This window comes from Myotis daubentonii, chromosome 13 (assembly GCF_963259705.1).
Source record: "Myotis daubentonii chromosome 13, mMyoDau2.1, whole genome shotgun sequence".
In the NCBI taxonomy this organism is placed as follows: Eukaryota; Metazoa; Chordata; class Mammalia; order Chiroptera; family Vespertilionidae; genus Myotis; species Myotis daubentonii.
The window spans coordinates 38,188,897-38,201,172 of NC_081852.1; the positions used below are offsets into that span (position 1 = coordinate 38,188,897).

At 37.3% G+C, this 12,276-nt stretch overlaps 1 protein-coding gene across 11 annotated transcripts in view; it reads left to right on the forward strand.

Annotated features, from left to right (window-relative positions):
* The window catches only part of KIF20B (kinesin family member 20B), a 62,158-nt gene extending 50,138 nt beyond the window's left edge, over nucleotides 1-12,020 (forward strand). For 7 of the 11 annotated variants that reach the window (XM_059662797.1, XM_059662806.1, XM_059662807.1 and 4 more), the window contains 7 exons: nucleotides 1,088-1,198; nucleotides 3,208-3,405; nucleotides 4,013-4,081; nucleotides 6,311-6,409; nucleotides 7,163-7,313; nucleotides 10,184-10,326; nucleotides 11,792-12,020. In XM_059662797.1, the coding sequence (XP_059518780.1) occupies nucleotides 1,088-1,198; nucleotides 3,208-3,405; nucleotides 4,013-4,081; nucleotides 6,311-6,409; nucleotides 7,163-7,313; nucleotides 10,184-10,326; nucleotides 11,792-11,869 (849 nt within the window). In that variant the 3' untranslated portion in view covers nucleotides 11,870-12,020. The remainder of the gene's footprint in view (nucleotides 1-1,087; nucleotides 1,199-3,207; nucleotides 3,406-4,012; nucleotides 4,082-6,310; nucleotides 6,410-7,162; nucleotides 7,314-10,183; nucleotides 10,327-11,791) is intronic. The other 4 variants (XM_059662802.1, XM_059662808.1, XM_059662804.1 and 1 more) reach the window with 3 other exon arrangements.
* Nucleotides 12,021-12,276: the final 256 nt, after the last annotated feature.

Genomic DNA, 12,276 nt, shown 5'->3' on the forward strand with positions numbered 1-12,276 from the left:
TGATGAGAGAGAATCATTGATTGGCTGCCTCCTGCCTCCTGCACACCTGACACTGGGGATCCAGCCGGTAACCGGGCAGGGAATTGAACCGTGACCTCCTGGTTCATAGGATTATACTCAACCACTGGGCAACACTGGCCAGGCTACTTTCCATTTTTAATGCACTTTACTTTGGTGTAGTTCATTCACCTACACCAGAGTTCCTCAGCCAGTGCAATATAAATAGCTTATAGACACCAAGATATTGTTCCCTCAACCCTTAGGGAAGCTAGGAAGGTTCTAGGACAGCTGTCACCTCTGGGCCAGTGGCCTCTGACCACAAGCAACCTTCTCCATATACCTTCTAGGCCCCAAGGAAATACGTCTGTGAATGCCATGACATGAAAAAAGTTGAGACACACTGAGCTATACTACACATTCCTCATATTTACCACTATTATTTCTAGAAATTATAATGGACTAGAATTCATAGTGGACTCTGGCACCTTCTTAGCTCTCTTCCTCCCACCTCATTCTAGATAGCTACAATATGCACCACAGGGCATCATCTGACATCCTAGCCTTAAAGTTACTGTTATCTCCAGTCCATTTCAACTAATTCTTAACCAAGGACAAACCCTTGACCAGAAAGAGAATCTCTACAATATCAAATGTGTAAATCCCACTTTCTGTCCAGCCTCCTCTTTCACTTCTAATTCCTTTTATCACTAACTCTATCAAACCCAATCTTTTCCTCTTAAAGCCTCTGGTCCCTAAACCCCTTTGTAATCACTGGATGTGGAATGATTCTTGACAAATTAATTCAAGAGTTACAATGAAAGTAAAATGAGATAATATATGTAAAACACCGTGGAAGTTGGAAGTAATCTTTCAAATTCTCTTTATATCAAACTCAGAAGAGGTTGGAATATTGTCCAGCCTTTCCTGAGGATGAAAGAGAGGAGAAAGGAGAGTTATGTGCTCATTGAAGAAGTCTTTGATTGCTTCCCTTATTTTATCTGCCCAAGTCTTGATTTTACATTCTTTAGTTGAAGTGTTTTAATTTATTTTTGGTTACAATGGCTTGTTGCTTTAATATTTACTTTAGGAAAAAGAAACCGTGGATATCAAGCCCATACATATGAGTTCAACAGATCTTGGTGGAGTTGAAACCGAACCTCAGTCTACAGGTTTTGAAATTTCCAGCAATGAAGTAGAGGTGGGCATTTGGTAACACAGTCCACTTTTTTACCTTCTTTACTTACCAGTGACCGTTAATAACCAAATAACACATGCAAGTATAATTTAATCAACCATTGTAGTTATCATGCTGTATAATTAGCTATATATGCTCCCCGCTGTGGGGAAAAAAGGTAAAGGTTTTTGAGGAGACGTGAAATTCTTTTGAGAGATTAGATCTCCAAATAATACCCTCTCAAAGTGATATTGATCTCAAATAACAGATCTGTTAATATAAACAAATTTGTTGACCAGAAATAGGAAATCCCACAAAAGATAGAGTATGGATGCTTATTGGCCCTTCTAAGAGACCCTTTAATTAGCATTTTGAAATCATACCCATTTAATAACTTGATCAACAATCTTACAATGAAATTTCATAATTTGTAGTGAGTTTAGGATTCTATGAATCACTTTGGATAATACAGATTCTCAGATTATATATGAAATAGATAAAACTTCTGTGCACTTAAAGTTTGAAGATAAAATTACTTAAAAAAATTTTTTTAACACATTTATTGGGAGCATTTAGTGTTGGGAACCTTGTGAAATACTGAGAATACAAACATAGATAAGCTATGATTGCCACCCTCGAGGAGGAAAAAATCTGGTAAGACAGATACATAAATGACCACCTTGTTTGACCTTACCTTTTGGGCTAAGTGTAATGTATGAACAGAGTACTAAGAAACACTGACTGAGAAGGTTATGATGAATTTTGCCTCAGTGGTTGAGGATGTGGATTAGCGAAGGTAAATAACATCATAACATCATCCAGGGTTGACTAGAATTTTACCAAGCACAGAACAGGAAGAGAAGGGCATTTAAGGGAAATACTCTGAGCCATTCCCTTTCAGCTTATTAGTATTGACCTTAGAGACTACTATAGATCATAACGTTCGTATAAAAGATTGAAGTTGAGCCCTAACCAGTTTGGCTCAGTGGATAGAGCGTCGGCCTGCGGACTGAAAAATCCCAGGTTCGATTCCAGTCAAGGGCATGTACCTTGGTTGCGGGCACATTCCTAGTAGGAGGTGTGCAGGAGGCAGCTGATTGATGTTTCTAACTCTCTATCCCTCTCCCTTCCTCTCTGTAAAAAAATCAATAAAATATATTTAATAAAAGAAAGATTGAAGTTGATCCACAAGCAAGATTTCTTTCTCTATAAATTTGTGTATGTTCTCCTAAACCTCCTGATTCCAACTTCCTACTAAGAACTCCAGCAGTTATTGTGTACTTGACAGTTTTGGAGAATGGTATTGTTAAGCTGTTTTGCATACTTTTCCTGCCTTTATGAAATTAATATGCTCAACTGGGCTAAAATTCCAAAATGATTCATTCATAGAGCTGATTTGGGAAGTCAGATGGACATATATAGAACCTCTCCCTATGGCTTGGGCTTCTTATAGCTAGATTCTGAAGTGGGGCATTTTGAGGAGAGGGGTGTGTCCTGCAGGTTATGTTCTGACAATGCAGAGTGGAAGTTAGAAGGTTTCTTATGATTGAGCCTCAGAAGAACATCCTGTTGGTCATGGGAGTCACTAGGGCCAGCCCAGATTCTAGGAAAGAGAATGAAACTCCATCTCAGTGGGAAGAGTAGCAGCGGAGCAAAGAATTTGCAGCAAACCTTAATCTACTGTAAACTGGGTGCTTATTAAACATTCTAGGCTCTCCTTGGAGAGTTCTGATTTAGTAGGTTTGTGGTATGGTTCCACGAATCTTTTAAACAAATTCTCTAGGTAATTCTTAGAATCATACTGGGAAATACTAATTTCTAAGTTTCCCTCGATGTTAACATACCTAGTGTAAGCTTGAAGAGGGTAGATGATAATTCAATCTCTGTCCTTGCTCTATTGAATTTGACCCCAGCACAATTTTTATCTTTTCTAACTCCTTTGTCTTTGGTAGGTATTCGAGAGTTAATTCTTTGTGATTTATAAATTTATATTCTTCAAATAAGGTTTGTTTTCATTTTTAATCCTGTTATAGGATGAATTTGTAGTTCTTGACTCTTGTGAAGTGTCAACAGAAAATAATCAAACTACTCGATTTCCAAAACCTGAGTTAGAGATTCAGTTTACACCTTTACAGCCAAACAAAATGGCAGTGAAACACCCTGGTTGTGCCTCACCAGTAACGGTTAAGATTTCCAAGGCTCGGAAGAGGAAGAGCAATGAAATGGAACAGGTAAATACTTAACTGATGAGTAAATTTAACAAGCAAGCATTATTGTTGTTGAGCTCATTTACAATATATACTTAAACTCTGCTACACTTCCCTCCGATTCATAAGCACTCCTGTTAGAGACCAAAATCATGAATTATGGCATATTCTAGAATATCACCGTAGTTAAATAGTCATCAAACAAAACGCTTATAGATATTAAGATTATAGTTTATCCGTATCTTAGGTCTCTATTGTCATAACTCTATGGTCTCTTTTAGAAGAGAAATTCTTTTTCTAACAGCCAGTATATTAAAATTTGGACCTCTATTTAGTGGAAGGCTAAAAAAAATCTGTTTATTTATTCTTATTGCAGCTTTTTCTTTTTCTACTGCAGCTTTTTCATTGTAGGGTTATCCAATCCTCTATCATGTCACACAAACTTTCTGACCCCCCTGTTTCCTCCTTTTGGGAATAAAAGAGTAGATGTAGTATGTTTAAAATGCTTAGTTTGTATTCCACATGTCATAGATAGGTAAGTAATTTGTTTTAAGTTTAAAAATAATTATAAGCTCTTCAGCACAATAACTATCTTCAACAAATTTTTTTTTTTTTTTTTACTCTTTTAAAGAGTACTATATTTTCAAGCTGGTGGAAGAGCAGAAGTAGTACTAACTATACTCCTGAGGCTCTCCGTCAGGTAATAAATTTACTAAATAAATATTATTTAGACTATTTCCTTCTACACCTAAAACACCTTTAGAGGTTGTTTTCTATAGCCTTTGTTAACTTTTATTTTATATTTATATCTAATACATTTTAGATACCATTAAAATACTAAGTATTTTATCATCTATGTTTATTTCCTTGATTTATTTTTTCAAGGGAAAAGGAAAATTTGTTGTGTATGCAGTATTAAAATACAATTATTCGTTTTACTATTGGTCTGTAATCTCCTTTAGCTCCAAGTGTATTTCAGAATAGATATACAGATTGTTGTAGGCAAATCATGTAAAACTTAAAAGTTTTAATTGATTTTACTAGCTCTTAACTGCTATAATAAACTGAGGTTCTCATGAAAATCATATATACAGTGTTATATTCTATTCCAGTGAAGACTCCAAAGTGCTCTTTATTGAACACTACAAGTGTGATGGAGTTAAAATCTGTCCTGTTTGCTTGCTTCCCATGATGCCACCTGCCTTCCCCTTTAAGAAAGTCTGCTTCTGCCCTAACCGGGTTGGCTCAGTGGATAGAGCGTCGGCCTGCGGACTGAAATGTCCCAGGATCGATTCCGGCCAAGGGCATGTACCTTGGTTGCGGGCACATCCCCAATAGGGGGTGTGCAGGAGGCAGCCGATTGATGTTTCTCTCTCATCGATGTTTCTCACTCTTTATCCCTCTCCCTTCCTCTCTGTAAAAAATCAATAAAATATATATTTTAAAAAAGGGGGGAAAAAAAGAAAGTCTGCTTCTTTTGACCCTTAATGGCTTTCACTTGGTCACTTGAATTCTGAGGTTCAGTCATGATCCTTTATCTGTTTCTGTTCTGCCCCCCGCCCCCCCGCCACACACACACTTTTATGCTTATAATCTTTGGTATAACTAGGATTTGTGCCAGTTCAGTTCAGTTAACAATACTAAAAAAGCTTTTCCTAAGATGTCATGTCTATTTAGAAGGGAAGACAGAATATGTTTTCACATTTTACTTGTGTTTGTACTGAAGATTTTTATTTTATTTTGTTTTCAGTGCTGTCAAATTTCAGTTAGAGGTCGTAGACATAGATGCTTTGCAGTATTTGGGAGTTGAGGAAAGGGAAGGTATATTGTTGTACTGTGTGGGTTCAAATGAAAGATGTTCTCCCTTCTAATCTTTTTCATTTAGCTCATAATTTCATTATATATGGTGTGTGGAAAATGCATACCTTTAATCATTTTGCAAATGTATTAAATCATCATATTGTACACCTTAAACTTCTTATGTTATATGTTAATATTTCAATAAAATTGGGAAAAATTTATACTTTTGATCAGGGTTTCTCAACTTCAGCACTATTGACATTTGGGACAAGATATCTCTTTCTTTAGGAAAGTTGTCCTGAGCATCATAGGGGTGTTAAGCGGCATTATGGTCTCTATCCACTGGATGCCAATAAAATTCCATTTTCCCCAGCAATCACAGCTAAATGTATCTCCAGACATTGGCAATGTTCCCCAGGGTCAAAAATCACCCCTGGTTAAGAACTGTTATCTCCTTTTCTTTCTTTTCTTTCCTTTTTTTTCTTTCCTTTTTTTTCTTTTCTTTTCTTTTCTTTTCTTTTCTTTTCTCTTCTTTTCTCTTCTCTTCTCTTCTCTTCTCTTCTCTTCTCTTCTCTTCTCTTCTCTTCTCTTCTCTTCTCTTCTCTTCTCTTCTCTTCTCTTCTCTTCTTTTCTTTTGTTCCTCTTCCTCTTCCTCCTTCTCTTCTCTTCTCTTCTCTTCTCTTCTCTTCTCTTCTCTTCTCTTCTCTTCTCTTCCCTTCCCTTCCCTTCCCTTCCCTTCCCTTCCCTTCCCTTCCCTTCCCTTCCCTTCCCTTCCCTTCCCTTCCCTTCCCTTCCCTTCCCTTCCCTTCCCTTCCCTTCCCTTCCCTTCCCTTCCCTTCCCTTCCCTTCCCTTCCCTTCCCTTCCCTTCCCTTCCCTTCCCTTCCCTCCCCTCCCCTTCCCTCCCCTCCCCTCCCCTCCCCTCCCCTCCCCTCCCCTCCCCTCCCCTCCCCTCCCCTCCCCTCCCCTCCCCTCCCCTCCCCTCCCCTCCCCTCCCCTCCCCTCCCCTCTCCTCCCCTCCCCTCCCCTCCCCTCCCCTCTCCTCCCCTCCTCTCTCTCTCTCTCTCTCAACTCCAGAGAAAGAAAATATTGTCAAGAAATTAACCAGTGCTTAAATATATTATTTTTTAGGAGTTGGTGAAATGTGAAAATAAGAATACTACACCCAGAACTAATTTGAAGTCCCCTATTTCTGAGCATAAAAATTCTCCCGTCAAAAAGGAACAAAAGGTTTGTCTTTTAATTTGTCCAAAATTGACCATTTCAATTCTTTATAAAGTGGAAGGCAAAAATAAAGATGTCACATTTGATTAGTAATTTTTCAGTTTTGTCTAATTATAACTCATTTATCTTTTATTTCTATTCATCTGATTTAGCTTAGAATGTAAGCTTTAGCATTTGGCCAGTAGCAGGCACTTCTTGTTCACTTCTCACTTACCACTCTGCCTATCACACTCAGTTTGCCATTCTCCGGTCCATACAACCTTCATATATATATATATTTACACACACACACACACACACACACACACACGTATATGTATACATATACATATATACATATATGTGTATATATGTATATGTATACATATATACATATGTGTGTGTGTGTGTGTGTCTCTCTCTATATATATGAAGGATGTATATATATTTTAATCCTCACCTGAGGATATGTCCATTGATTTTAGAGAGAGAGAGAGAGAGAGAGAGAGAGAGAGAGGAAGTGGGGGGTGGGTGGGAGAGACATTGATCAGCTTCCTTCCCCATACACCCTGATCAGGAATCAAACCCGCAACCTGTTGGAGCATAGGACAGTGCTCCAACTAACTTAGCCACCCGGCCAGAGCTCTCCTTATATTCTTAATTGATAATTCCCTGTCTGAGAATTCATAACCTGTGTCTGGCCTCTTTAATTCAACGGTGGCTATAGTATTTCCTTCTAACAGTCCTCATCAACAATAACAAAAAATGTTTGTTTATTAGGTTTCCTCACGGTCATCATCTCATAAAACATACTCTTTACGGAGTCAGGCATCTGCAGTTAATGTAAACTTGACCGCTAAGAAAAAAGAAGGAACACTACAGAAATTTGGAGACTTCATACAACGTTCTCCAACAATTCTTCAATCAAAAGGTTTGCAGAAAATTAAATGCCCTTCAATGTTAGGTATTAGAGTATTTCCTAATATCTGATTGGTATATAAACTCCTCACAGTGATTATTATATTTCAAGTATTCACTGTCCTATGTTAGGTACTGTGGGAGGAAACATGAAAAGGCCTAGGAGCTCACTAAGTGGTGAAGAAAGACCTATATTTAAGTAATTGATCCAGAGCAGGCTGCTCTGTAGTTACAGAGATACAAGTAGGGTGCTGTGGTAGTATTGAAGGGAAATGAGCTGTTCTAATTAGGGACTATGGGAAGATTTTACAGAAGAATTTAGCCTAGTAATGAAATGTTGGCAGAATTACATTTGCTAGAGATAAACACTGTTAGTATAATTGTATATATTCTTCTAGTGTTTTTTTCTATGTACAGATAAACATTACCTATTCATATATATAAAAAAACATATACTTCTATAATGTCCATTGAGTTTAGTTGCTGAATGCTTTTTTCTTAGCCACATTAATACCTGTGTATTAATATATGCTCAGATGTACACTTTATGTACATGTATACATAAACAAAAACATATGCGTACACACACAGATACACACCTACCAGAGGAACAGTTTCGACATAGGTAGAGTACCAGGAAAGTATAGGGAACATGCAGGCTATTCCAGGTTGTAATATTCGTCTGGCATGTAGAATGTGGGGAGATTATTGGGGGGAGAGGGCAGGTAGAGGAGTGGGTTTTCATGAGATTACCTGAGTGGTAGCAATAGGATAAATTGGAGAGTAGAGGTGAGGAGAATAGGGACGGATAGGGACTATGAAGGCAGGGGACAGTTGAATTGATTCAGATAGATTGTGTAAAAGTACTGTTCTGTAAAAACTTACACAGAGGTTCCCAAACGTTTCTTGGTTCATAGTGCCTTCAATAACTCAGTGATTTTTTATTGTGCATCTGCACTCAAAGAAATACCTCCATTTAGTACTTAAGGCCAAACAACCACTGAACATTCAGCTATAATCACAATACATATCTGTTGTTGATCAGTTGGAAATATAGAGAAAAAAGAAGAAAATTGAGATTAATTCTTAAAATTCTGCTGCTCTGATAACCACTGTTAATTCCTTATTTGGTATCACTGGTCTTCTAACTTTTACTTCTTGCCTGTCTCCTATCCATTCAACACCCGGCAGACAGTGTTCTTTTCCAAGTGCAAATTGAATTAAGCTATAATTCTTTGTTTTCTTTTGCACTAGAATAAAAGTGCCACAAGTGCAAAATGTCTGTCAGGCTCACATCCCCAGCTCTTAGTACAGTGGCTGGGGCTTAGTAGTAGCAGTCTGGTGCCTCCAGGCCAAAATCCTGTGTGTGGTTTTGTTTTTAAGGCTGACCATGAGCAATTACAGAGGCTTTACTTGTTAGGCCTCATTGGGAGAGCTGCCCTCCCCACACCAAACTTAGTGCACACACAGTGCATTGCAGTCTCTGAAGGGAGTTACAGTCAAGGACTCAGGTCCGGTCCAGCCATGTGTGTACGAAACTGGATTCCTAGCCTAAGTGCCTTCATTGGGAGCCTCTTTGTTTGGGGCCTTCAGCAGAGAATTTCCTCAGGTGCCTCTGCTGAATACCTTATGACAGGGATGGGGAGGCAACCTTGAAGACACCTTTCTCCCCTCAAACTCTCACACCTAGCCCCTGGGCCTGGACTCCAGCCACAAGGCCTATAAAACTGCAAGTGCATGAGTCTTTTGTTCTGGGTTCCCTTGGTAATGAGATGGCCCTCAGTTTTATGCTGATACTTCTGACCTAGACCACACACTGTTCTATGGGAAAATATGGAAAAGGAGTGGGCGGGAGCTGTGATTTCTTAGGTTTAGCTTCTTACTCTGTTCTCAACCTTCCTAATGCCGCGACCCTTTAATACAGTTCCTCATGTTGTGGTGACCCCCAACCATAAAATTATTTTTGTTGCTACTTGATAACTGTAATTTTGCTACTGTTATGAATCGTAATGTAAATATCTGATATGCAGGATGTATTTTCAGGGGTCGCGACCCACAGGTTGAGAACCACTGGAAAGGCTCGAGTGTTACTTTCATTTGGCTTATCTTAATTGTGTACTCTGACATCTGGCAGCCCAGCTTTCTCAAGCTCAGCTCAGCCCTTTATAAGTGCACCCTCATTTTAGCATATTTCCTTAAATGTTTTACTGTTTTTAAAAATAAGTAGTTTATCCTGTGTATATGGATTTATTTTATCCAGGAGTTTCCCCAAATGGAAAAATACTATTAAAACCAACATTTGTCTTTTAAAAAATAAAACAAATGTGCAAAGTAAGACATTTAAAAATTCCTTTTTCTCTTCCCAGAAGCAATTAATTGTTAACAATTTACTTTCTCTTACGCTGTGTATGTGTGTGTATGTATATGTGAGTGCATGTGTTAACTATAAGTAAAGGTCTCACAATAATAAACTACCTTTACTTAATATTCCTGTGGACATCTTTACATGTGACTACTGAAATAGATCTGCGTCCTTACTTTTAATGCTGCATGGTCCACTATGTATGCATCCTGTTTCTTTGCTTTGCATAGCATAAACCTCTCTCAAATCATTAACGACTCCTGCATTTTACTGGTGGTACTATAATTTACTAGTCAAATGATATTTTACTTACTTATTTTTGCTCTTAATCATTATTTCATGTGTTTATTAGGCATTTCTTTTTTTTTTTTGTTAATTGTCTATCATGTCCTTTCACCATTTGTAAATTACAGTGGTTTTCTTTTTTACTTGGTATGTTTTTTTCTTTATCAAGAATTTTAAACCTTTGCAGTTAGAAAATTTTTTGTTTCAGGATTTAACTAATCTATAATTTTTCATAGCAAAGAAATTAATTGAAACGATGAGCTCTTCAAAGCTCTCGAATGTAGAAGTAAGTAAAGAAAATGTATCTCGACCAAAACGGGCCAAACGGAAATTATACACAAATGAAATTTCATCTCCTATTGATATATCCGGCCAAGTGGTAAGCTACTACTTCACTTTTCTTAAAAGTAAACCTGTTTGTGCTATTTTAAATTCTGAAGTATTCATAACAATTTGAATTTTACAAGAGTTTGAATTTTTATTCTTTAGATCATATTTCTACAACATGCTTTAAATATTATGCTTTAGATATCAAATGTGTTAAACTTGTAGTAATTAAATATAAATGCGGCATTAATGCATACATTTATGAACTAATTGGAGGAATTTTAATTCCATCAGAATTATCACCGTTTAGTAATTTATTTTCTTCTAGCATCTATTTTTGTTATCTTTATCACTGTTGTACAAATCTGGGCCTCAGTGTGCCTGGTAAGAATCTGGAGTTGACATTCAGTCATTTCCTCCCACCTTCCCTCTGAGCCTCCCAGGTTCTATTGAGAAAAGACTGCAGTTTGTCACCATGACTCTATGACTCATTCTCCTCATTCAGAACAGGCTGTGCTGTTACAGGAAAAGTTCTGATTTTTTATCATGCTTACATTTGCCTAGTGGATGAAAGTGAAAATAGAAAAGTAATTAAAGGAAAAGCCTTCAGCAGGAAATGGCCAAGAAAAATCAGGGGAGAGAGTCTTTTTGCAACAGCAGCTATCAGATATGAGATAGACACTTAAAAAGCAAGTGGCATAGAATTGGCGTCAGTTAAGACATGCTGTCAGAAGTACTATTCTCTTCATCACTTTTCACCATCTGTCTGATTAGTACATAATTTCCTCCCTTGGCTGAAATTATTATTTCTTTACTTGCAATACAATGCTCTTTCAACTTTCTAAGTTATATAGTTGTTACTGAGAAAGATAATTTCTTAAAAGTTATTTGAGCCTAGCTGGTGTGGAGCGTCGAACTATGAACCAGGAGATCACGGTTCAATTCCCGGTCAGGGCATATGCCCAGGTTGCAGGCTCTATATTAAAAAAAGAAGAAGAAAAGTTATTTGAGCCTGGCTGGTGTGGCTCAGTGATTGAGCTGGAACCCATGAACCAGGAGGTCATGATTCAATTCATGGTCGGGGCACATGCCTGGATTTTGGGCTTGATCCCCCATTAGGGGGTGTGGAGGAGGTAGCCGATCAGTGATTCTCTATCACCATTGATGCTTCTATCTCTCTCTCTCCCTCTCCTTTCCTCTCTCTGAAATCAATAAAAATATATTTTTAAAAATTTATTTGAGTTACATGTCTCCAAACATTTTAGTAATTATTTCAAGCTGTGTATACCTGAATACAGAATGTAGATTATTTTAATTCTAGAATTATGAAGTGTTGAAATAATCTTTTACAAAATCTGTTACTATAGGCATGCTGTTTTGTAGAAGATAGTATTCCTGTAAATCCAAGAAGACAAAAAATATAATGTACCTATTATGTCTAATAAGCACATGAACATATTTTACTAGTTAAAATAAGCTTTTATTTTTATTTAAAATTGTGTAATTGTTCATTTCAGATTTTGATGGATCATAAAGTGAAGGAAAGTGATCATCAGATTCTCAAACGACGACTTCGAACTAAAACAGCCAAATAAACCACTATGGAGAAGGTTTTAATATAAATTTTATATTCATAATCATTGTAACTTGCATCCTGACTTTAAAGATAGTTGTATATATTATGACATTAAATCCTTCTGTATATACATCACTATTTTATATATAGTGTAATTTTAATTCAATAAAATAAGTCAAGGCTTTTTTCTGTTTGTTTTTTTTAAATTTTAATATATTTTTATTGATTTCAGAGAGGGAGGGAGAGGGAGAGAGAGATAGAAATATCAATGATGAGAGAGAATCATTGACCAGCTGCCTTCTGCATGCCCCCCACTGGGGATCGAGCCCACAACCCAGACATGTGCTCTTGACCGGAATCGAACTTGGGACCCTTCAGTCTGCAGACCAACACTCTATCCACTGAGCCAAACTGGCTAAGGCTTTT